The 26,937-nt window shown below is 38.5% G+C and overlaps 1 protein-coding gene and 1 non-coding gene across 3 annotated transcripts; one reads left to right on the top strand and one right to left on the bottom strand.

Moving 5' to 3' along the window:
• Window positions 1-1,819: 1,819 nt before the first annotated feature.
• Window positions 1,820-25,023, top strand: LOC124171695. 2 transcript variants are annotated; one of them, XM_046550952.1, is made up of 6 exons: window positions 1,820-1,984; window positions 2,265-2,392; window positions 17,268-17,705; window positions 18,945-19,145; window positions 21,076-21,294; window positions 24,202-25,023. In XM_046550952.1, the coding sequence occupies exons 3-6, from the start codon at window positions 17,409-17,411 to the stop codon at window positions 24,295-24,297; spliced, it is 813 nt and encodes a 270-aa protein (XP_046406908.1). In that variant the 5' UTR covers window positions 1,820-1,984; window positions 2,265-2,392; window positions 17,268-17,408; the 3' UTR covers window positions 24,298-25,023. The 2 variants fall into 2 exon arrangements, with proteins under 2 accessions (XP_046406908.1, XP_046406910.1); XM_046550954.1 differs by lacking the exon at window positions 2,265-2,392.
• Window positions 25,024-26,527: 1,504 nt separating this feature from the next.
• Trnas-aga lies at window positions 26,528-26,600 on the bottom strand. Its single transcript has one exon. It is a non-coding gene; the product is annotated as a tRNA-Ser (tRNA).
• Between the last annotated feature and the right edge of the window lie 337 nt (window positions 26,601-26,937).

The raw sequence follows: 26,937 nt of genomic DNA, 5'->3' as shown, positions 1-26,937 counted from the left end.
TATGGGATCCAGTGCAGAAAGATTTAATCCGCGAACTGAATAAAATACAAAGGTAGGCTACGCGGTTCGTCAAAACTGCTACGGGCGTACAGACAGCGTTACCCAGATGTTAAGCGAATAAGGCTGGGAGCCGCTGGCGACTCGGAGGCTACGCGCTAGGCTTAGATTGCTTGAACAATTGAGAATGGATATCTTTAAGAGCGACACAGAGAACATAATATTGTAGCCACACTATATTTCCAGATCCGATAGAAGCGATAAATTAAGAGAGATGTTTTGCCTAACGGATAGATATGGGAAATCGTTTTTCCTCCGAACCATAAAGGACTTTAATAAACGCTAGTCCCAAATTCGCTAGTGCACTTCATTTTTTTAGCTGTAAACGGCTGGTATCCTAACACCCCCTGCCACACGCCTTTTACTGTGTAAATGTAGATGAAGTCAAGTTTTAAATATTCAATTCTTTCGTATCTCTTCACTTGAACACTTTAACCGAGTTGAAAAATTATGAACACAAACTTCAGTGCAAAACTTATCTTTTGCATGAAACGTGAAAGTTTTTCCCTAAGTGTTTGCTGAATTAGTAAAATGTATATCATATTTATTTCCAATGACGAAAAGCATTGATCTAATTTTTTTAAATTTGATTCGATCAAATTTTGAATTGAAAAATAATTTTTTTTCCAAAATTGTGAAAATAATTAAATCAAAAAAGTAAGGCAAGAAAAATCAAAAATATTGAAAACTTGATGCCGGATTTGATTTAAGAGGTCTCTAAAACATGTGTAAGTAAGCATATTTTTGAGTCGATGGTAAAACTTTTAGACTTTTGTCCTGTAGGGTTTGGCCCCACTGCGCGTAGTTAGGAGAGAGAAAACTTCGCACTAAACCTCATTTTGTTGTTGGAAGCAGGCTTAGGATGGTAGCAACCAATCATGAAGTATGCACCTTGTTTTTAGAGAATAGAAGGCTCAATACTGTTCCAACATATTACGGTGAACGCTTTCGTTTTACCACTCGAAAACACAAGTTATCTTGAGTAAATTTTATCGACAATGTTATTTTCCTAAATTAATTAACCAAAAAGGCGCACACCTTACGCGAGGGTACGTGATAATTAAAATATATTTTTTCATTATTATTATTTTATTAATTATTTAAATATGTCTTATAAATTTTACCAAATGTAAAATTTACATCTAAGAAAATGTAGAGTTTGTAAATTTTACATCTGAGAAAAATACAGAAGACTTGTGATCACTATTATTTAAACTAAATTTGAGATATAAGCATGTAGATTATTGCGATCAAATACAAGATTCGATTTTATTTGGTTCACTCCAATATCCCAGCACCGGAAGTTTCAATCTAGGTTGACAACTTAGCCACAGAAGTACTCAATTGCAACACAAGTATGACGATTCTGTTATCCTTTCCGAGAAAACAGAAGAAAACATTCCGACGCCACCCTGCGATCCAGTACCTGGTAGCGAGCTAGAAATAAATATAACGACCCTATATGTTTTGGCAATAATGTTCCCCTTATCTGCTCTTCCTCGCTTCTTTTACGGAGAATTAGTGATGATGCAACTCCGACGGCTAATCGACATTTTAACGACGCATACCGGAAAAATAAATCAAAACAATAATTGAATGAGGTGAGTCGAAGCTTGTTTGGAAAATGTGGCAATGGAAACGCGTGTGAGCAGAAACGTCATTTCCGTAGGTTGTAATGCGCAGAAAAAGAGGGGGTGCCAGTGCGCGCAGATGTCACTCTTGACGGTGTCCAGTAGAAGCACCAGAGGAGATCGTGAAGAGCTCGAGGAAAGGTGGCAAGTGAACAGTCTGCTTCAGCACCCGTGTGATCAGCTTGTTCAGTACCGGCGATACTTGTGTGCTTTGCTTGGCTTGTACTTGTGCAGTGCAGTGACGCTGGGCCAACCCGTTTTTCCAACCCAACACATCGACGTGAAGACAGCCTGAAGTGAGTACTTTGTGAAAATATATATTTTTTTGGAAATTGTTTCGTGCACTTAGTACTTCTCCTGTTGTGTCATAATACCATCATATGGGGACAATTTTTTTACCATTTCAAATTGATCTTTTGAGTGATTGAGTTGCAATTGCGTACTTCTTTCGCTACTGCCAGCCAATAGATTGAAAGTTCAGGTGCTGGCATATTGAAGTGCAATACAATGCAATCAAATGTTGACCTTATATTTGATATTTTGATTTAATATTTGATATTGAACCGTCTGCTTCAGCACCCGTGTGATCAGCTTGTCCAGTACCGGCGATACTTGTGCTTTGCTGGGCTTGTGCTTGTGCAGTGCAGTGACGCTGGGCCAACCCGTTTTTCCAATCCAACACATCGACGTGAAAACAGCCTGAAGTGAGTACTTTGTGAAAATATATATTTTTTGGAAATTTTTTTGTGCACTTAGTTCCACGAAGCTTCGCCTGTTGTGTCATAATACCATCATAATGGGGCAAATATTTTACCCTTTCAAATTGATCTTTTGAGTGCCTGAGTTGCAATTACGTACTTCTTTCGCTACTGCCAGTCTATAGATTGAAAGTTCAGGTGCTGGCATATTGAAGTGCAATACAATGCAATCAAATTTTGATCTTTTATTTGATATTTTTAGTGACGAGACACTCGTTCAAAACTTAAGTAAACCTCTTCGCATTTTAAGGGTGCATAGGATATAATTCCGTTATTTGTCAATATTTGAATTTATCTTAAATTTGTAAATTTTATAGCACACATTTTAAATTTGATATAGACGCAAATACTGACACCTTCCGGTTGCAAAATCCTTTCACGCGAGTTTGAAGACCGCGAATTCCATTTTTTCATGAGCATCAAACTAAAGCTTCTTTCCTTCTGCATTTACAGACATATTATGTATTGCATATTATGTCAATTTTGACAATAATTTCAAAGTGTCTCAGAAACGGAATTTCATCGCATTTGTATGGTCACGGAGGGATTTATCTCATTCAGGGCGTAATGACAACAACTCGGATTTAGATATAAAAAATTACCTTTCTCTGTGTCGTAGATTAAGGCTTTTAAAATAACATTTTGACGTTTCATGACTCAGTGTTGAAAACTGTATTCTTTGTTGTAGTTATTACCCACATCAGTATTTTAGCTATTGGTATAAATGAAAAATCTTATTATTTGACGACCCGTGTGGTAGACGATATCGCTGCTTTGACCATCACCTTGCATTGGAATTCATTTTTATGAAGTTATGAACGATATCTTCGCCGAAATTAGTGTATATAGTGTAAGGATTCTTTAGAGCTGCGTGTGCGCTGAACCGCCGGAAGCAGGCCGGAATGATAGAGAGTGGGGATTGCTCGGATGCCAAGTCAGAGGTTCGGCCGAGAGACGTTCAAGGAACCAGGGGCGCAGCTAAGAATTAAGGCTAGGGGGGGGGTTAGGCGCAACTAGACCTGGGGTGTGTGGTATACCCGCCAGGATAAGCGGGAGGTACGGGGGCCCTCCCCGAGAATTTTTTTTAAGATAAATGGTTCAAAATGATGAGTTTAATGGCTTTCTGAGAGACATTTTATTAATCCTTACACTCTTTTATAAGTATATTAATCAAATGAAGTAAAAGTGATTGCAGTTAAAAGTTTCTTTGAGCTCTGGGGGGGGGTTTTATCCCCCAAAATCCCCCCCCTCGTTACGCCACTGCGAAGAACCGTCTACTTGAAGCATTTTTATTGATAATAGGTAGAGATATGTGAAAATGGAACATTCATTTTTATTTTATCGCACTTTCAATAACAGTTTATCGCATTTTGTTGCGTCTATTTTTTTATTTTCATAATGAGGTAGATGATGGTAAAATATAGTGAAACACATTTATATGACAAATTACAGAATATTTTAAATAATTATGTTGTAGAACAACAATAAATTAAGGAATGAGACATATAGTCGCGGAGGTGTAGCTTGCGCGCGCCCACTTGTAGTTCGCGGCCACGTAGAGTTTCAGCCAACTAGCAGCCGGCCAGTCGCTCACATGCTTTAAGCGGTGAGTGTCGGCGGAGCATTTAAACTGCACTCGGCACAAAATGTACGAATTTAGCCGTCGAAAAGGCAAATTTGCTTAAAAATGTCTTAAAAGTCCCGTCATCGCATCTATTTCGCATTTATTTGCGCACATCGCATCTATATCGCATTTGCGATTTTCACGCATCTTTAATAATAGGTAGATAACGAGATATTATATTTCCACTAAAATACTACCGTATTAACATGAAACTTTAATGATTTACTATGCCAGGAGCTCAGCTAAGTATTAAGGCTAGGGGGGGTTTCAAGCTCAACTAATATTTAGGAGTGTGCGGGGTATTGCATACCCGCCAGGGTAAGCGGAAGTTGTTTGGGCCCTCCTCATTATAAAATTTTTAAGATTAACGATTCAATGGCGAGTTTTTCGGCTTTCTGAGGGATATTTTATTAATCCTAACAGTATTCTATAATTGATACTAATCCCATTAAGTATAATGGATTACAGTTAAATATTTCTGTGACCTCTGGGGGGGGGGTTTATCCCCCAAAGCCCCCCTCACTGCGCCACTGTACTATGCAAGCCTTTAGCTACTAAGGAAATTTTGTTACCTCAGTCCGTAATGTTATTTCAAAGCCAGAAATGTGATGAATCCATGTGGCAGTAGGCCACCAATTATTTTAAAAAAGTTATTGGAGTTCCCCCAAAGTTTCCAGATATCAATATTAGAGTAATGAGGATTCTAATGTTGATCATATGACTCTTCTAAAATGCTTAAAAAACTTAAAACTCACTTCTTATAAAACTTCCTGAGGCAAGATCCCCGGTTAGGGCCCCCCAATATTTTTTGTCGGTTGGCATCCCTGTAACCAAGTTACCTATACTGCATTCAATATTAATTTCAATTGCCTTGAAAATTAAATGTATCTGGCAGACAAAAATATTCCGCATTGTTGTTGCATCTTAAGGCCGTTATCACGAGATACGTACTTGCACAATCTGACATGTGTACGAAGGCGCAGTCAAAATTGCATCGTGTAAAGCGATGAATAGCCCCTGTTCTAATTTCGTTCATGCATCCACACAATTCCATGCCATTTTAGAAATAAATGCAGCTCTAACCTGCGCAATTCCATGCCCAGTGTAAAACAGCCTTAAATATTGGATTGGAGGATTCGTGGTCTCAAAATCTGCAAATTAGTGAGGATTAAATTATGAAAAAAAATGTTCCAGGTTCGTTTGGCATCGGATAGCCGTCCCTGAGGTGTTTGAATGCACCTGAAGGACCTAAATGCAGTCATTTTGAATGTTGAATTTTTCGACCCAGGAAGAATGTTTTCTAGGGTAAACATGAAATTTTATAGCCCTTAAGGACAACAATTTCAACCGTTTTGTTGAATCGCGATGCCTTCATGCCGAAATGCTGCCTCAAAGGTGCCCGCCACTAGATGACGAAAAAATAGAGTGAAACACAGTTATATGATGTTGTGATTGTTTTTGTTTGAATATGGCTGGTAATCTCCCAACTATCGTATTACTGTATTCATTTGTTTTTTGTTCTTCACCGGAAGTTGGTTCTTTTAATAAATCGCAGTTTCGCCATGTTATTCAACACGTGTGGTCATGTTCATTTACCACTCCTCCTGAATCTCAAACCATCGTCCCCCCAGTAACTATTTACAACAGGTTATGGGCCCAGCGCACTTTCCACTGCGCTGCTGAATTCAGATTTCTTTATTTTTGTGGTAAACCGTGTGGTAGCAAAGATGCAAGAATCTCAGGTCACTTCGCAGGCGTATGGTTTCGAAAAACTCGTTGGGCGGGAAAACTATTATGACTGGTCGTTCGCGATGACGAACTATTTACGTCGTAATGGATTGTGGAGTTGTGTCCAGGGAAGTGATAATGGCGAAGGTAAAGAACGTAGGGACGAGAAAGCTTTAGCAGACATTTGCCTTATGGTGCAGCCTGTGGTATATCCCCATGTAAGGCCAGCTAAAACGGCAAAGGATGCCTGGAATGCTTTATCCAAGGCATATGAGGATAAAGGCAAGTGGCGGTATGTATCCCTGCTTCGTTCTATGTGCCAAATGAGGCTAGAAAAGTTCGAAACCATGGACACTTATATCAGCGAGGTGATAATGTTGGCACACAAGCTCGAGGGTATCGGTGAGCCGATGGCGGAAAACTTTGTTGCAGCAATGTTGCTTCAGGGGCTGCCAAATTCGTATGACAATCTTGTCATGGCCATCACGAGTGGGGAGAATGTCTTAAATTTGGATCGTGTGAAGACGATTTTGTTAGACGAAAGCTACCGGAAGAGCGTGAGTGCCGGTCAAAATGCGAGTGTTCCCGAAACCACTGCCCTGTATTCCAAGGGCAAGAAGTACAACTCTTCGACCATGGCTGGGAGTTCATCAGTTGTGAAGGCGTGGAAGTGCTGGAACTGTGGTGAAAAGGGGCATCTTAAAACACAATGCCCGCAGTCGCAGAAGAAGAGGGATCCGAACGAGAACAGAGCCGAGGTTAAGGGAGAGAAGAAAGGAGAAAATAGGAAACCGCTGAGAAGTCTTCTGTGTGCCCTGTCGGCTGCATCGTGTGACTCAGATTGGTTTGTAGATTCCGGAGCATCCGTGCATATGTCACCCCATGAAGACCGTATGCATGATTATTGTCGTGACGTTGACGGTCATATTGAGATTACTGTCGGAAATAACGGTAAGCTTAAAAGCAGAGGTGTTGGATCTGTGAACCTAAATGTAAGTGATCACATTTGTGAACTTAAACATGTTGTGCATGTTCCTGGATTGAAAGAAAATTTGATTTCTGTAAGTCAAGTTGCCGACAAAGGGATCACTGTTGTTTATGATAAAAAGGGTTGTAAAATGTATGATGATGACTTTGTCTGTAATGGTACAGAACTAGCTACTGCAAGTAGAACGAGTAATGGGTTATACCGTTTGGATGTTAAATCAAAGCAGGCATTTGTGTGCAATATTAATGATTATGAATTGTGGCATCAAAGAATGGGTCATTTGGGTATGCAAAATATGATATTGTTGCGGGACAAATTAAGTGATTGCATTGATTTCAAGTATGAACCTGCTGATGATTGTAATGCTTGTGTTCTTGGAAAACAGCACAGAAATCCTTTTCCCAAGGAAGGAGGTACTAGGGCAGATGAGGTACTAGGTCTTGTTCACTCTGATCTGTGTGATTTTGGTTCTAATGTAAAGTCATGGAGTGGGTCAAGGTACATTCTTACTTTGATAGATGATTTCTCCCGCAGAACGACTGTTTATTTCTTAAAGAGCAAGTCTGAAACCAAGCAGAGAGTGATTGATTTTGTCAATATGGCTGAAAATGTAACTGGTAAAAGGTTGAAAATTTTCAGGTCTGATAATGGAACTGAGTTCTTGAGTGATGAGTTACAGAATTTCTTTAAAAGTAGAGGAATCACACATCAGAGAACTGTAAGGTATACTCCACAGCAAAATGGTGTAGCAGAGAGACTGAATCGCACCATTCTGGAGAAAGTGCGATGCATGCTCTTTCACGCAGGAAGTCCTAAGCAGATGTGGGCAGAAGCAGCTAACACTGCTGTGTACTTATTAAACAGAAGCCCCCACAGGAGTGTCCCTGACAATGTCCCTGAGGTCCTGTGGTCAGGTAAGAAAGTCAGCTATGATCAGCTCAAGGTGTTTGGTTCTGATGCATATGCTCTAATCCCTGAGGAAATAAGGGGGGATAAACTAAATCCTAGGAGTAAGAAAATGGTCTTTGTGGGTTACTCTTCAGCTTCCAAGGGGTATCGTTTGCTTAATCCTGAAAACCCGAGAGAAATTCTTGTTGCTCGTGATGTTAAATTCATTGAAAATAGTTTCACTGCAATTAAGGCTATTGGTAAAGGGAAGAAGGGTTCTTTCAGTATGCCTGTGCCTGTAAACTTAGATGATGATTTGCCATTTACTTCAGTGTGTAATGTCAGTGATGATGTTCATTGTCAGAGTGAAACAAATGCCGATGTCAATCGCATTCATGGAGCAGAGAATGATATTGAAAATCTGTCTTTTGCGGATGCAAATGAGGTGCAAATAAATCCTGGAAATAATGTCGATGAAGGTGAAAGGAGGTATCCTATGAGGGAAAGGCAAAGGAAGGAATTTCCTGGTTTTGAGTTATATTTAGCATGTGATGAAAAGGTAGAACCTACATCAGTTACCGAGGCTTTAAATGGTACTGATAAAATTCATTGGAAAGAAGCTATGGAAAGAGAGATCAGTTCTTTTCAGGAAAACGATGTGTGGGATCTTGTAGACAGACCTAAGGGTGGAAATATAGTGCAATGCAAATGGGTTTTTAAATTGAAGCGGAATGGGGAGGGAGAAGTGGACAAGTATAAGGCTCGCCTGGTAGCTAAGGGTTTCTCTCAGCGTTATGGTATTGATTATCTTGACACTTTTGCTCCTGTGGTGAGACATGATACCTTACGATTGTGTTTTTCAATTGCTGTTGCTCATGGTTTGCATGTACATCACTTGGATGTTTCCACAGCCTTTTTGAATGGTTCACTAAGTGAAGACATTTTCATGTACCAACCGGAAGGTTTTGTTTCAGATGCAAGTAAAGTGTATAAGTTAAAGAAGGCCATTTATGGCCTGAAACAGGCTTCGCGTTCCTGGTATGAGAGAATGGATGAAGTCGTATTAAGTGTTGGTTTTAAGAAATCTCAACATGAGCCTTGTGTTTATTTTTGGAGAGATGGTGCATCCATAGTTATAATATGTGTTTATGTTGATGACTTTTTTGTATTCTTTAATGATGAAGTTCAAGCTGAGAAACTGAAACAAAAGCTCCACTCTTGTTTTAAGGTAAAAGACTTAGGATCAGTCGTGGATTGCCTGGGAATGAGGGTAGAAATGGGTAATGGTAAAGTAAAGTTGAACCAAAAACAGGTAATTTTGAACTTGCTGAGTAAGGTGGGGATGGCAGAATGTAAATCTGTGTCAACCCCTATGGTTCCTGGCACTCGACTGACCAAGGGTGAATCGATAACGTGTGATAGTGTACCTTACCAACAAGTGATTGGAAGTTTACTGTATTTATCAGTGTGTACCAGGCCTGATATATCCTATGCTACCAATTACCTCAGCCAGTTCAACAACTGCTATGGAAATGAACACTGGCAGTGTGTGAAAAGAGTGTTAAGGTATTTAAAAGGAACAATTGATGCAGGAATAGAATTCCGAAGGACTGAGAATAATCCGGATATTTGTGGTTTTGTTGATGCGTCATTTGCTAATGACGTCAACAGAAAATCAGTGACTGGGTATGTTTTTGTGTCTGCTGGTGGACCAATCTGCTGGGAGAGTAAAAAAAACAAAGTGTAACTGCCTTGTCTTCAACCGAGGCAGAGTATATTGCCATTGACTCTGCAGGTAGGAAGGCCACTTACTTGAAGGGGTTACTCTCTGAGTTATGTGGTAGGAAGGGGCCAATTCTTTTATGGAATGATAACCAGAGTGCACTAAAATTAGCCTCTGACAATGGATTGCATGCTCGCACTCAGCATATAGAAGTGAAGTTTCATCACATCAGGGAACTTGTTAAGCATAAGAAGGTTGTCCTCAATTACATGGAATCTGAAAAAATGATTGCCGATGTGTTTACTAAGGCACTTAATGTGACTGCACACCGCAAGTGCATTATTCCTCTGGGTATGGTTAATTGTAAAAATGCAATGTAAAGTTGGTAGATTAAGGGAGAGTGTTGTGATTGTTTTTGTTTGAATATGGCTGGTAATCTCCCAACTATCGTATTACTGTATTCATTTGTTTTTTGTTCTTCACCGGAAGTTGGTTCTTTTAATAAATCGCAGTTTCGCCATGTTATTCAACACGTGTGGTCATGTTCATTTACCACTCCTCCTGAATCTCAAACCATCGTCCCCCCAGTAACTATTTACAACATATGACAAAATACAGAATATTTTAAATAATTATGTTGTAGAACAATGATAAATTAAGGAATAAGAAACATAGTGGCAGAGGTGTAGCTTGCCCACGACCACTTGTAGTTCACGGCCACGTAGTCAGCAAGTCAAAAAGTTCACAAAATAGTAGGGCTTGAAAATTTTCACTTTTCATTTAATCGCGAAAAATAGATATTGTCATTTAAAAATCTAAAAGCATGAAATTTGTACTCCAGGAGTAATGATCTTTCGATTTTAGCAATAAAAAAATAATAGGAAACCCTGCCTCCCTTCCACAAGCAAGCAAGTGTTTCTTGATTTGCGCGACACTCCTCAGTTCCGCGGATCTTCCTCGACTTTTTACCCTTACATGCTTGCAGCCTGGATCTAGAGTGATTAATGATGGCTAACCTAGTGAAAATTCTAGTTTTTTTCCTTATTATCGCTCCAAGTGTACTTTTTATAAAATTAGATTTACAAATGAATCATACTGTCCCCAGCTTGTCATTATTACTCACTCTAGATCCAGTCTGCGCATACTGGATAGAAGGAGTAGTCCAGAAGTGTCATCTCTATTTAAACCTGGAATGGTTAGAGGCTACGTGCTCTGTTTGCTACTGAACATATTTTACCCATAAAGCCATTGAACAATTCAGAAAGTCAAAAAGTTCACAAAATAGTAGTGAATTCAGTATGTCTTATGTCCCAGAAAATTAATTATTTTGTGTATAAATGAGTTTTTGACAGCATTTCGTGCTGTGAGTGGCATACCATGAGGAAATGATTTGAAATTCAACGAGGGATGTGTACATGTCATAGTCATCAGGTAACAAGGCCGACCATCCCAAAAAATTAAATACATGAAATGCTAAAGTTTTGCAACTGTGAATCATAATACATGTTTTGAATATTACAGAGCAATGGCAGTGATTATAATAGGGTAGTTTCCTTCATCAAAGAAAACGAAAGGCACTGATTGCGATTTGATACCCACCATTAGTGTATTCATAAAAAACAAATTATTTGGTTTTAGAAATTCCAATTCAGACGAATGGCAATGGTCAATTTTAACCGCATTTGAAAAAGGCCAGATTGGCGCCCTTGCGATTCCATTCCATGTGACGTCACAGGGACCTAGTTTCTATACGATTAGATAGGAAGTTTTACATCGTCTGAGGTTACCAATGCATGCATGAGGCACAGAGCTCAGGGAGACATCTCTGAATAATCGCCTATTAAAACTGCCTATGGTCCGAAAGTTTCCTTCGTTTGATAAGGTATTAATAATCCTTATTTAAGCCAAGCACTACCTGCTAGCAGGGTACTCTGCTACCTGATAGTATTCTGTGTCGTATCAGCGCTCAAAGCCTCGCCCCAAGGTCACCTCACAATGCGGCGGTGGCAAGCAGACTGACCTCACACGGGCTTTTCCCATCATTCATACTTAGCCGTCGCATTTTCGTGCGCTTGAAAATTTTCTTTTTTCATTTAATCGCGAAAAATAGATATCGTCATTTAAGAATCTAAAAGCGTGAAATACGTTCTCCAGGAGTAATAATCTTTCAATTTAGGCAATAAAAAATAATAGGAAACCACCCTACTGGTTATTAGTGATTCTGTCCCTTCCAAAATCCCATTACGAGAACAATGACAAAGCAATTCGTGTGAGTTATAAGTTTTAAAGCTTTTTTATTTTTTTTATTTTAAGGGCCATCATTCACTGATTGTCCAAGTTGTGACACCTTTTATAACTTTCCTGTCATGATTTTTGTTCAAACTGAGAAACTGTCATCATTTTTGTGTTATTTTATCTATGCCCTGTAGCAATAACCTCATCACCATCACATTAACCAATAATGCATGTATTCTTATGTTTTCATGCAAGTGCTTTGGCAGTCTTCGCACCCTTTTGAAACCTTTAGTTTGAGAGAATAGTCACTGTTATTTGTCAATCTATAAAAATAAAATAAGTGTATTTGCTGGATATTTTTCATTGATTTCATAGCATAGGGTATTTTGAGCTGGAGCTAAGTTTTATGCAATTGGCAGTTGAGATAATGCTCAAAACTCAGTTATATTTGTCCCTATACAGAGGCTCTTTACAGGAAATAATAGTTTATTTGAGTATTGATACTGTAAAAGCAAGTAGGAATTCATACGGGGTCAGGGTAATTCATGATTTAATTATCAATTCCTGATGCAAATGAGGCATTACTTAGGAATCATTACATGCTTATTGTGGTGGCTTGAGTGGTAGCATGTAATGCAACTTGAGCTGTTACTGAAAAAATGATAACATGCCCATTTTCTTAGCTTATGGAGCTTACTATGATTGGAAAAATAAATTTAGCATTAACTTAAGTAAGAAAGATGTAGGAGTTATTAAAATATTGCTATACATACAACATTTTAGTGCTTCTAAAACTTAATAATGACTGTATTCAAGGCTATGCAAGCAAGGATGCAGTATAAAAGTAAAATAAATACATATCTAATAGTATTCATTAGATATATGTTTGAATTATCTAAATGAGTTGCATCTCTTGCATGTGGTGTGCATATTATTTTGTGAAAGTAGCCTTTAATTCCATTTGGAATTTTAAGTTGATTCTTTAGTCAAATGCTGATATAGCATTAAAATAATTAAAATTATTCCAAATTCATGAAAAATAACTTTAAATTCCAAATCGGTGGATCAATAACTATGGAAATAATCCATAGATCAAATTTATACATAATAATAATAGCATTATTAATTTCGACTATTTTTTTTATTTGAGACCACTGAGCGATGGTACCCATTTTTTGGTACCTCAATTTCGGGATCTCGCTGTTTATAGTACCAGTGGCACAGCTAGGGGGGGGGGGGTTTCAGGGGATAAACCCCCCCCCATAGCCCTGAGAAATTTTAAAGTTTAATCCATTTTACTTAATTGGATTGATATTACTAATAGAATAGCGTAAGGTTTAGTAAAATATTCCTCATGAAGCCGTAAAACTCACCATTTCGAACCATTAACCTAAAAATTCCGCAATTTTTTAATCTCGCACCTACCGCTTATCCTGGTGAGTATTCCATACCCCCACACACCCTGGTATTAGTTGCACCTCAGCCCCCCCAACTGTGCCCCTGTATAGTATAACTCTCCATATTAGGGAAGACAATGGCAGATCCACAAAGGGACTAGGGGGTAATAGCCCCACCCTTGGGTATCCAATTTACACTAGATAAAATGGTGATTTTTTTTATCCCCACTTCTACTGGGAGGTTACCCCCCAGGTCTCCACACCTATCCGCCTTGTCACTATCCTGGATCCACTACTGTTGGAAAACATGGTAGACCGTGCCACTCTAGCTAACTATCATTCACACCAAATGAATTAAGGGCAAAAAGGGGTTAACAGCTTAGCATCACATGCGATGGGTGGAGTATTGCACTAGAGGTGCCCGCCACTCAGATTTAACTACTCAAGTATACTGACCTGATGTCTACTACTAGAAACTTGCAACCGGCACGAAAACGAACTCACTGTGGCCACTTCTGTGAGACGGTGCGAGAGATAGAACATAAAGAAACACTCCAATGGCCGTAACAAGGATTCCTAACCCCCTTGTTACGGCCATTGGAGTGTTTCTTTCCCCAGTTGACTTTGAGGCCGTAGAGCTCACCTTTTTATCTATCTAAAGATAGAACATATCCCAAATGTTCCCTACTGTATATCACAAATATTTCCGAAGATTTCCGACTACCTCATTGACCTTTGTTATCTAGCAATTTGATGGATGGATTTTTCTTCCTCATCAGATAATCCTCTAAAATCGCTGGCACATTAATGGCTTTGCCTGGTTTTGTTATTTAGTTGGGCCCTCTTCACTTCTATAGCGTTGAGGTGTTTTTCCCTGTCCCATCCCTTCCGAACCTATCCTACCCCAGAGGCGTCGACGGGCTCCTATCGTGGTGGCGCCTCTATTCCTTTTTCCTTACTCTCCAGCCCCTCCCCGGGTGATCGGGTGCATAAGTCTCTGACTTGGTTCCGGGCCCTGGTGTGTTGTATCCCTGAAGGGCTCCCTTTGAGCCCTTAATCCGTGCCTCATTGACCAAATGCCTGTGAACTAATTCGGCCAACCATGTGACTGCCAAGCAGTCTGTCCATAGGCAAAATAGTATCCGCCCTTCGTAGGGTTGCCGACTTATAAAAAATATTGGGGGGACCATACTGGGGGGTCATGCCACAGGAAATTTTATAAATAATGAGTTTTGAAGTTTTTTTAAGCATATTATAAGAGTCATATGACCTGAAAACTCAACTCTCGATAACACGGTATTCCGGAAAAATAGATAAGCCTGACAAATCTTTTCCTTCCCCCCATGATGAATTTGAGCCAAGGTGAGCCAAAAATTACTTTATTCAGGATGAAATATGCCCTGTGCGGGAAAGGTGCCAACTTACATCAGGGGCTCGGATCCAAAATTTCTCAAAATTGGATACTATTAATCACTGCCACCCAGGCCCCTAAGTTAAAGATTTTGTGAACATAGAAGCCTGAATTTTGATAGAAGCACCTATGGAGAATAAATCAATAAGCCCATCTACTAGCCCATTCTGGCGATAAATAGTTATAAATATATCATTCAAGATTATAAAGACTAAGTTTAAAGTTTATCTAAAGAATTTTTTTGGTTTTACAATGAGCGAGAATGATCAACAAATAGGTATTGATCATATGCACCCCATGTGCCTCCCAAAATGTCTGCCTGGGGTGGCAAAAGCTCACTCTTGGTGCAATATCCCTGGAACCAAAGAGCAGAAATTAAAGATATTCGAGGTGATACACTAAAAATATTTAATGAGTCGTGGTAAAAAAAATGGAAAAGTGATAGAATAGTCTGAGAGTGACATCATCTTCAGTTATGTCTGGAAAACTCCAAAAAAATACCAAAATTTCAAAACTTGAAGTATTGATCATGAATTTTTCCCCTTAACTGATTGCAAAAATAATTTTCACCATTTTTTTACCAAAGGGAAAAAACCTGGGGGTCATCCCAAAAGAAATTCAAAAACTTCAAAAATAAAGACCTCCATAATGCACATTCCTTTCATTGCTTGTAAGGAGGTCACTTCCTTCACAGCTCTGCAACATTTTCACAATTTTTATGCAAGTCATCCATAGGTGTCATCAGAATTCAAACCCAGAACCCTTTGATTTGAAGCCAAGGGCTCCATTCATTGCTGAACCTAAAGATGCAATTGATCAGTGTAATTATTTATTTTAAAAAATAACAGTGAATATGAACAAATTCTGTGGATGGCTTGGTGGATGCCCACCAGTCACGCAGCTCATGGTGGTTCACTCATAAGTAAGAGGTGGTTGTGATGGCCAGAGTACTTCATATATATTTTTGAAATACAGTAATTAGTATTTGGTTTTCCCTTTCTTATATACATATTCTCAAAATTATTCAGGATTAGTGCACCCGAACTTTTATGCCCAGATGCAGACATCTAATCTCAACCTTGGGGGGCTACCTGTGTCAATTCCTAAATCTTTACTTTCCGTCTAAATTTAAAACTCCTTTAGCCTTTAAGGTTCATTAGCCAGTAAATCAGGCTCCTTAAGGGGTACTAAATTTAGTGTAATCACTTTGGGTGAGCATTACTTCCGTCTTATCTGTGAAATGATCAGCTGCATTTAGGCGAATTAAAAAACCATTTTATCCAAAAACACTTCTCTGGAGCTATGCTCAGTTGGTAAATTTAAGGCAGAGGATAGGTCTGATGGGTTGGTTATCATTATTGCAATCCTTGGGACCTTATTCAAAAGCCTTGGGGTTGTGGAGGATTAATCCCTAACCCAGGTCATTGTGATGAGAGAACTTCAAATGCAGCACTCTACCTGTCGAACAGGACATATACATAGCTTTGGCCCACTTGATGCCTTTCAGTGCATGCTAACCCAAAAAATTTAGTTTCTCTCCACTCATTCTTCTTTTCACGGAATGAGAAAAGTGAACTTAAAATTTGGTAACATTTGTGTCTCATGGAGTTGACCAAGAGATGAGGTGATACATGGCTTCATGGAAGGAGTGAAGAAGGAAGGCTGGAGAGAAACTTGGCAATCATTAGCTTGCAAATACCTAAAGGAGGAAAAAGAACAACAACTCAACATCTCATCCAATAGATGAACTTTTTTGTTTGAGATTCCCTTTGTACAGCAGCTACGATAACAATTAACTTCTATTGAAAAATTGTCTTCCAATTCCAATATTTTAACTTTAGACCTTTAGTTGTATTCCAACATTCTTGTCAAAGTTCTAACCTGATTTTTGTGCTTATTTTCAGCTGACCCAACCCATATGAACCGGACTATTTCTCAAATTCTTCTCTGTCTCTGCTAAGACAGCTATGTCATCGGAAATTCTCAGCATGCTAATTTTTCCTTCATGGATATTCACTCCCAAGGCCTTTCCTTTGATTTCATTAATGGCTTTCTCAATGTAAACCTTAAAAATTATGGATGACAAAGCACAGTCTTGTCTCACTCCAGTGGTGTAGCCAGGAATTCCGTTCGGGGGGGCGCAAAACCAGGGGGGAAATTTTTTAAAAACAGGGTACTAAGTAATGGGTTTTAAACTAATTTTAACACTTTTCAAAATCGAAAAAATTCATTTGTCAAAGAATATTTTTTTAAAATTATGATTTTTCAATATTTTGTTTTCTTTTATGAAGGTGAATGGTTGCTTCTATATTTCAGGGGGGGGGCATCTGCACCCCCCGGACCTCCCCTTGGCTACGCCACTGTCTCACTCCTTTCCTAATTCTTGCATCTTCACAGCTAGACCCTGATTTTATCACCGCTACTTGATTTTTGTATAAACTGTAGATGATTCTTCTGCCATTGTAAACAACCCCAATTTTTTTTAGGACTTCAAGCATTTTGCTCCAATCAACGTTGTCAAATGCCTTCTCTAAGTCCACGAACGCAACGATCGTTGGCTTGTTTTCTTCCATTCTCTTCTCAATGACCAGCCTAAGGGTTAATATTGCTTCCCATGTGCCTTTGCTTTTTCTGAATCCAAATTGGTCTTCATCCAAATACTAAATACAGCAATTGGTCTGTCAGATAGGCTGATAAGGCATGGCTCCAAGCATCTCTTTCATAACATGCATGCTAGCTCATTACTTACTATGCTCACAAACATTTTTTGCCTGAAAAGCATGTTCCTCTACATAATTGAAATTGTTTATCATTTGATTTATTTCAGGTAACATTCGCAAGTCATAGAGTTGGTGGTTTGACCTTTGTGTGTCACCAAGTGCCCTTACTGGTCTCTGGGGCTCCTTTTGGGATAACATAAACCTGCAATTCCCAGTTGGACGACCAAAATATACCAACAATAGTTATCATGTCTAATGAAGAGGCTAAGGATTTGAAGAAGCAGAAGAAGATGGAGGAAGCAACATCACAAGAAAATAAGAATTTGGCAGATAAGAAGCAAAATGACAGGAAGCCACCATCCAAGGTCATTTTTCTTAATCGAGACCCAACCACTGAGACTGATGATATGATAGAGGAGGACAATGCCTCTGGTAGCAACATCTTATCCGTAGACCCTTCACCAAAAGGGAACACACCTGCCTCCGGTAGTTTCATGGGGCGTTTCAGAAATAATTTACACAGCAAGTCTGAATGTGAAGGTCAGGTATGTACACAAGCCAGACACATTAACCGGAATGAGATACACTTGAATTGCCATGGAAATTACCTTGAGTGTCTGTCAAACCTCTGACCAGGTACAAGTCACTCAAAATATAGAATAGATTACCTTCAATGACAAAATTGTTCAAATTCTATGGCAACAGAAAAATTAATTAGAAAAGATTAAAATCTGTAATGTTCACTATATTTCTTTATAATTATGTTTAAGTTAGTTTCATTTCAGTAAGAGGCCCACGTGTGTATAAAATCCTCACTCATTGGGCTGCGAATAATGATGGAGGGGTAAAGCTGAACTTTTCTGTTGCATCCTGTACTCAAGCTTTTGAATTTACGACTGAATATTTAAAATACAAAATCTTTTTGATTCAATTTTTTGCCAGTACATTAAGGCTTCCAATGCTCTAAAATTTTTAAGTTAAATAATTGGAATTTTTACCATTGTACTTAGAATAGGAATACATTGAATGTAGATCATTTCATCATTTTTACTGTTATCATAACTAAGATTTAAAAATAGCCAGAAACCAGTTTCCCAGGCAAACTTTTCAAATGAAAAATTTTAAATGAATAACAGATAAAGTTAAGTAATGGGAGAAATTCAATAAAGAATATAACATCTTTCATAAAAATTTGTTATTTTGGGCCAGAATTTATGACCGGAACACTTGAATGCATTGCAAAATACAGGTTGGTTAATGCCATTATGTCACAACGAAAGGTTAATGTCATTTAGTTATATCCATTGAGGCTATGATTGGACTGTGTTTAAATTAATTAAGAACTTTTAACCCTTCGATATCTCAGAAGTGACCATTTTCTACCCAGAAAGTTAATAAATTTTTTTTTCTAAGAGTCTGTATAAATTTCTTTAAAGTTAATATTTTCTAAAATTTTGTAAATTTTGCTCAGGTAATGAGAAACAACTTTACTTCATCAATTGCATGGAAAACAATTTACATGATAAATCCCTGCTAATAGTGCCCTCTATTAGCACTATCCTTGTGGATTTAACTTATGGATATGACTTTTTTACATCTAAATTAAAGGGATTATTTTTAAAGAGACCCGAAAAACTTGTGTGTGTAGATGGGTGCTAAGAGTGTGGGGATTTAAAGGATGAAAAATTTAAAGGATGTTAATGTATTCCCTGCCAATTGTAACAGCTCTTCATTCTAAATGTCCTTGAGCATTATGATGTTCATTTTGTTCTTGAAATTTAAAGGCATCTACCAGCAAGCCTAAGGGGCCAACAGATAGCCGCAGTAAAATCGCTCCCACACAAAACAAATGGTTGAAACAGATACTGGCTGTCAATCTGAGAGATTTGCAGGGTGTATACACTCCCAGAATGGAAAATCAAGGGGAAAATCCGGAAGACATTGAAATGGAACTTCTGGGAACTGTGAAGAAAACACTCTACAAGGTACAGCTTAAAGGCCGATTTACACGGAGCATGTAGTTGCACAATCTGATGTGTGTACGAAGGCACAGTCAAAATTGCATCGTGTAAAGCGGTGAATTGCTAGAACACATGTAAGAATACGTAGATGTGGGATGGAAAAATTGCCCCTGTTCTAATTTCGTTCATGCATTCGCGCAATTCCACGCCATTTTAGAAATTAATGTAGTTCTAACCTGCGCAATTCCGTGCCCTGTGTATAACGGCCTGAACAATGCATGCCCATAACATTAAAAATTAAGCAATGAGTGGACTAATAGTTTAGCGTTGCATTCCTAGTTCTTGCTATTCTAGGGTTATTTTTGAGGACTGTTTTTCCCTAAGATACCTCAGACCACTAATTTCAATCTTATTTTTCTGACTAAATTTGTAATTGTCTGCCCAGAAAGCGCATGCCTTGACTATCACAACTAGTCAGACTCATTTTTGGCCTAGGATTTTGAAATATTGCATAGAAATGAAAACTTTTTTCATTATCTACCATAAATAATCACAAATTCACCATTAACTCACATGAGCATTAAGAATAAATTTTTTTACCATATGATGGGCATGCAAAAACAATTATACATAAAAAACCAAAAATAAAAAGATGGAGCACTGCACCTCTTCTCTCTTGAGAAAGATGGGCTGCATCCCATCAAAAATTAGAGCGAACTTTCTTCTGCAAGCTCCATCTTTTATTTTTATTTTTTACTGTCTAATAAAGTGTTTTTGTGAGCCCACCTTAGGGCAAGAAGAAGTTTTATAAATTACTAGCAGGCCACCTGGCATCCCAAGGGATGGATATTACCCAGAGGTTGAAACGAAATTGAAGGAAGATGTTGAACGGCAGACAATGGAAAAATGATTTCCATATGCTGTGCACCGGATCAGCTTATCCCCGCTCAAAAACATTGATCGTTATGTGTCCATATGTGCGTTGACCAAAAGCGTCACGTGAATGCAAACCCCAAAAAAAAAGTTTACACTAAGAGGATTAATGGGTAATTGCAGCACCCTTTGAGTTTTGTTTACTCTTTGGGCGTGCCAATAGGAGTGCCTACCTGGCAGGATGTTTGATCGCAGGACTTGCATTACGCAGTGTAACAAACAGTCAAGGGCTTACCCAGGATCAAAACTAGAGGGGGGAAGCCGAGGTCGTTCAGGTTGTAACACAGAAAAGGTTATGGAAACCAAAATTTCAAAAAAATTATAACAGAGCTTTGTTAGATTTTGTAATTATTTTAGCAGAAAAATATTTTTATTTCAATTACGTTTTATACTGATATCACTTTTCTTGGATTTAAAGAAAAATTTTCAAAACTTTCTTTGAACTAAATTTAATTTGCTTCTGGGGGGGGGGGGAGGGCAGCTGCTCCCGCCTGCACCCCACTGGGTATGCCTATGCAAACAGTATTGATAGAATGATGCATAGGACACGTTGGACACAACCAAAAGTAGGACCACAAGCTTTGGGATATTCACCAACCAACTTAGCTTGCAATCCGTGCTGCTTTATGGAAATGCATGGTGGACAAACAAACAGACATCCTCTTATTTATATATTCCTCCTGATAACCTGTAGGTATTCCATAAGTATCCTGTAGGTTTTTTAACAAATATACACGCCTATTTCCTCATCAGGTTAAATTTGACCTATGTTTTGGGTTTCATTATAAAATATATTTGTTTTAGCCCTAGAATACATTTCTTGTCATATTTCATGGTAAATGACAATGTTAATCAGTAGAAGATAGGTAGTCACTCAGGTCAAAAAATAAAAATTTCTTTCAATAATAATGACTGAACTGTCACTAATACCTAATTATTATGTCAACAGCTTTCTATGCATCCAAATGTTCACAGCAAATCCAGCACTAGTGACCCTATGTATTGCTGTTTAATTTTCAAGGACAACCATGCTAGCGAGAATAAGGAACCTGCAGATGATCTTGGTAAAACTGTTGATGACTGGAAAGATGAAGATGCACCCACCACCCCCACCCAAGAGGTGGGAGTTGTGACTCCAGTTACAAACAACATGGGAATTTACAAGGAAAAACATTCCAAGGATGTCCCAAACAGTGCACATCCTAACAAGAATAAGGGAGTCCCAACCACCACTCAGAAGGTTATTTATTATTTTATGAACATTTCCATGCAATTTTCCTTTTGCTCACAATCAGTGACACAACCTGAAGGTTGGTCAATAAAAAGATAAAATAAAAAGATGGAGCACTCTGCCTCTCCTCACTTGAGAAAGATTGGCTATGTCCCATCGTAAATTAGAGTAAATTCTCCTCCGTAGCTTTTATATTTATTTTCTACTGTCAATTTAAGTCCCAAAAATGAAAAGGAGACTTCGCTGATTTCCACTGATTTATTTCGTCCATACGATGCATTTCGAACCATGGAGGTCATTATCAAGTACTTCTCCTTTTCATTTTCAATAATCGAAGTCTCCTTTTCATTTTCAAGTATAAACTTCCATATAATTGAGCCTAATACAATTGAACGAGTCAATTTAAGTGTTTTAGTGTGGTCACCCATGGGCAGGAAGAAGTTTTACAAATAAGGCTCATGGATTTAATGAACCACAGTAGATCCTTGATTACCTCTTTGCCATAGGTACATATTATCCTTTTTGTTTTTTTAATAAAAACTCTTCTCTATTTCCCCTAAAGTATATACCTAAATTTTACCAAGGTTTGGTATTATTTCACATATTGTTGTACAAGAAAGAGGTAGAAATTAAACATTCAAATTATTATGAATAATGTAAGTAGCAATTGCAATTTGAAACTTAGAGTTTTGTGGAGTGAGCTCATCATATATTTACAGTAGGTATATGTAGATTCTTTCAAAGCCTGTAGTGCTACTTTTGCTTGTGCCTTATGCTTACTTTGCATCGTTTTCTCATTACCGAACCCTGCATGTGCGCTCAGCACCATATATCACCCATTTCACCTTCTTATAATGTCCCCATTCACTCTACCATGTTAGTATACCTTTGCATGTGCTGTGTGCGAAGTGAAGGGCAATTTTGTGACTTCCAGATCCAATACCGCCTTTTCTCCCAACTTTACCATTCACTGATATATTTTATAGCCAATTACCTTGCTGTCTTTTCAACTGTGCATTCTGACAAAGCCTGTATCTTCTTACATTCTTTCATATTTTCCCATTGAGAGGTCAATATGACCATAAATTTCAAGTTCTAAAATTCCTCTTCTCTGAGTAATATCCTTCTAGTGCTTGGCTAGTTATGCATTAGTAAAAATCACCTGAATCATTCACCTGAATTCACAAGAATTTAAAATGAAAAAAATGTGAAAGTTGCCACTCACTTTTGATTAGTTGATCATTCATTAATTTTGCATTAGCTACATCATTAAAGATCTGGCTCAGTTACTCTCTCGGGAAGATCATTACACTGAGGGAATGAAATGCTTAAAAAGTCTAAAGAAGGATGAATCAAGCAAAGCCTATGCATAAGAGCAAGGAGTAGTGGTGGTGTGGTGAACACTAAGCATGAGATTGTGATACATACTAAACTGGGTCTTAACCCTTTTGAGACGGAGGAGTTTTCGTCTTAGTATGACTGCTGCACTGAGCCCCAAGAAACTCTTCTTTCTCGTAGTACGGAGCTTTTTGGAGGGCATTCGTTAAGAAGGGTCTCGCTGAACCTTTTTCGACCCCTCCACGGTGGGACTCCGCATTATCTCGGAATCCGAGAGTAGTTGTGCACCCTCCTTTCTGGGTTTACGACCATACCTGCGGCATTGGTTCGCGGTCAACTTATGTATTGCTTATATGTATTTAGCAAATGGATAATTGTTGCTTGCACGTAAAATACAGACTTTGAATTGAATTCCTCATTTTTATCTGAGCATTGTCAAATTTTAAACGAAGTTCTAAGGCCATTATTAACGCATTTAACGCAGCAACAATTTCCATGTTGATGTTTATACATAATTCGAGATGTAAGTTAATATTTGTTGCAGAATTTCGTTTAAAAATTGTATACGCTGCTCAAAAGACAAATAATTCAATTCTTCTTGTTAGTGTATATTTCTTGAGAAATGAACAAATATTTATTTCGAAAATTGACTGTATAAACAATTGAATGACCGCTGTCGGTGCCGCTGAGAGGGGTTATAAAAGACGAAGGGTCTGGGTACCTGCTACCGGATTCCGAGGGTTAATCCTAAACCCCAAAGCGTTGGGTCCCGAGACAAAGACGTCGTAAACTCACGACCGTCCTAAAAGGGGGGGGGAGCTAGAAAACGTATATATACGGCTTTCGATCTCCTGGCCGGGAAAATCTCACACGTATATATACGCCCGTCGTCTCCCGGGTCAGGAAACGTCCACACGTATATATACGTGTACAGTAAGGAAAAGGTTAATAGAAGTTTAAATGACTTTATTGAAGCTGTGCATATAGATCGAGACCCAGTTAATTTTTCCTCGCAAATATCTCAAGAAGTAAAGCATTGGGTCAGGAAATGGAAAAATAACTAGTCCTACAAAACTTTTCAAGTCAATCACAATCTACTGCGTAAGTAAACTGATCAATAAGCAAATTATTTTATTTGCCATCAATAAGAGATGTTCATTCTGAAAGATTGGCAACACTTTCCATGCATGGGTGTTTGAAAATTATCATTTCAAGGGCCCTAAGTAAGGGCTCATCTTGTCATGAGAATGAAAAATTTCTCAAACTCACCCAATGGCAAATTTGCTGCATCTGCCCTGAATCAATCCAATCAATGTCAAACACCACCCCCCCCAAGAGAGGTTGGTCCATTCATGCCCCCACTCAAATAGTCAATCTGATTATTCCTCCAGACCATTTATGGCATTAATATGCAATGCTTGGTTATCAGCAAATTGAGCCATCTTGATCATTTGGCTAATTGACGTTCTCCAAAAAACACACCAACATTACTCCTCCCACACCAACAGTAAAAAATAAAAATGACTATGAACTATGCACAGGTATATTAAGTAACCATATTGTATTATTATTTTTCAGAATGAATGCACTGGTAGCATCATACTGATTATTGGGATGATATCATTCACCTCCTTCCTTCTTGGCATTCATTTGTACAATACTTACAATCATTAGAATGAAGGGGCCTAGAAGGGGGACCTCTGGGGACTTAAGCAAAGTCCCCAAAGGAATTGGCGTCACTGTTGGTCCCTCATTTCAACAGAATGGCTGGGTGAAAAGAAAGATGAAAAGATGACTAATAAAATATGTTTACTAAGGTGGGATACGTTACAAAATCATAACTGAGATTATGCAGATTACTGAAATATGTTATGTTTTAGCTCCATTATTACTTCTGTTTGCTTTGTATCTGAGGCTTTTAAATCAACTTTTCAGCAATTTATGTATTGATGCTACCCATTATAGCTATCAAATATTAGATACTAGAAAAAATACTGTTTATCAGTTCCACTTGTTCCTTCTGTATTAGTTCACAGTAAAACAGTGCCTCAATCAAATATCAACTATTTGGAAGTAAAATCTTTACATCTAGTTACTTCCTCATAAGATGTGCTTTTACTGTAGTAATGTAGAATGGTGTTACTAGATTTTATTTGACAATGAAACTAAAAGATTTGTGAATTTGGATCATCACATCATGATATAATTTTCAGCTTCTGTAACAGATATACTTGCAATTTTTAACAAAACCCCTAGTAAATTTCATGTTCCTCAATTCAATGGGACATTTGATGAACTAGAAGTTTTACATGTTCATTCCTGATAAAGAGATGTGACATTTAAAATCCATTTTTATGAATGCCTCGAAAACATATGTGGATTTAAAATAAAAGTTTTGATCTTGAATATGCATGGGCTGTTTTTCATTTCCAATTGTGTATGCCTTTAGTTCACCATTATAATTCCCCACATGCTCAACAGGTTAGATTTATAAGTTAACCTGGGAAAGGGCATGCGGGGTGATAATGACACCCCATGGTTCTTCTTTGGCCCTTTGTACATACATCCATAGGCAGATCTAGGGGGGAGGGGCACCGGAGCACGTGCCCCCCCCCCCCCCAGACCCTTAAAAAATATGCAAGATTATTAATAGGGTCCCGCTATCATTGCGTTCGTTTGGTGTTATGAGGCATCCTCGTGCCCCCCAGAACAAAATCCTGGATACCGCCTTGCTTGTGCCCCCCCGAGAAAGAAATCCTGGATCTGCCCCTGCATACATTGTGTTATCTACAGTGTTGTTAGCTCTTATACCTTCAAGTCTTATACAAAATACTGCCAGTATCCCATAAAAACTTCATTCAGCTTTGGGATCGGAACGAGTGTAAGTGTCCTGGGGTCTCACCTACACCCCACACGCCCTTCCACCTTCCTCTTCCGAGCCATTGGACTTCCCCTGAACTTTTTTCTTTCATGAGAGCAATTTATTTTTTCCTCTTTTAGCCCATAGAAAATTACATTCAGCATGTTTAATAAGACATTTCACCACTTGAAACCCAAAGTTGTAAAGCTAACATCAAATATGCCACCGAATGTCAAATAGCATACATAAAAAACTTCAGTTGAATACTTTTCTCCCATTTTCAATTTTATAGTAATAGTGTAAAAGTAAATATTTATTATCCATCTAATTTGGTGGACCTATTTAATAAAGAACACAACATAACTGTATCATTCCAAGTAAAGAGAAGAAAATGTCAATAATACCCCATGTGCCTTCTAACGTTACATTTCGCTGCACACCCTTTCCCAGGCTAAGTCTGGAGGAATACATGAATCACCAAGTCTTCACCCTTCCAAGAAAATCCATTTATCTACATCCACATTTAGTGTCAATTAATATACTTTGGCCAATGAGTGGAATTTCAAGCATAGCTTGTGGCAGAAATAGAATGAAAATGTGTTCCATAGAATTGGATCCATACAATACTATTTGGTTAATATGCAATAGTTTTGCATGAAAACGGACAAGAAGGTGGTATATTTTAATTCTGTTATATTTATTGTAGTCAAATTTACATTAATCAACAATGAAAATTATCTCTAGACTGGAAATTCAACCACATAATTTAGGCTATCTCTTCAAAACCAGAATAATAAGGGAGGTCCTTCAGATAAGAAAACACCAGGATAATTTCAACAGAGACCAAGGACAACACATCAACATCCTGGCTTCCAATAATCACCAAATCATTCTCGAAAGCCCCAAACCTACCCCCCACCCTTCCCCCACCCCAACCTTCCTGAGAATAGTTCAAAGTATACCGGGACTAGCCACGGTGATAACTTTTACGGGAGTCACCCACAATGCACAATCGTGCGAAAGATCCACTGAGAAAAAATCATTCGCCTTGACCGGGATTCGAACCCGGATCCCCCGATTTCTGGTCGAGTGCTTTAGCCAGTTAAGCTACCGAGGCGTCATTCTTCCCTGTGGATATTTTCGGACACTACCGGACAAGATGTTGCTGGACTGCAGAGCATATGATGCCACAAGCAGTCCAAATCGTGCGCACAGCACCACAGCCGGAGAGCAGGCCCGGACATAGAACACAAAGAGGTGTTCGCTCTAGACTAGTTCAAAATATACCGGGACTAGCCGCGGTGATAACTTTTATGGGAGTCACCCGCAATGCACAATCGTGCGAAAGATCCACAGAGAAAAAATCCCGGTCAAGGCGAATGATTTTTTCTCTGTGGATGTTTCGCACGATTCCTGAGAATATATATTCACGCGCACGAAGAAAAAGTGTCATC

Source organism: Ischnura elegans, chromosome X, assembly GCF_921293095.1.
Source record: "Ischnura elegans chromosome X, ioIscEleg1.1, whole genome shotgun sequence".
In the NCBI taxonomy this organism is placed as follows: Eukaryota; Metazoa; Arthropoda; class Insecta; order Odonata; family Coenagrionidae; genus Ischnura; species Ischnura elegans.
The sequence above is the reverse complement of the archived record's forward strand: the minus strand, read 5'-3'. Positions and strand labels throughout refer to the sequence as shown.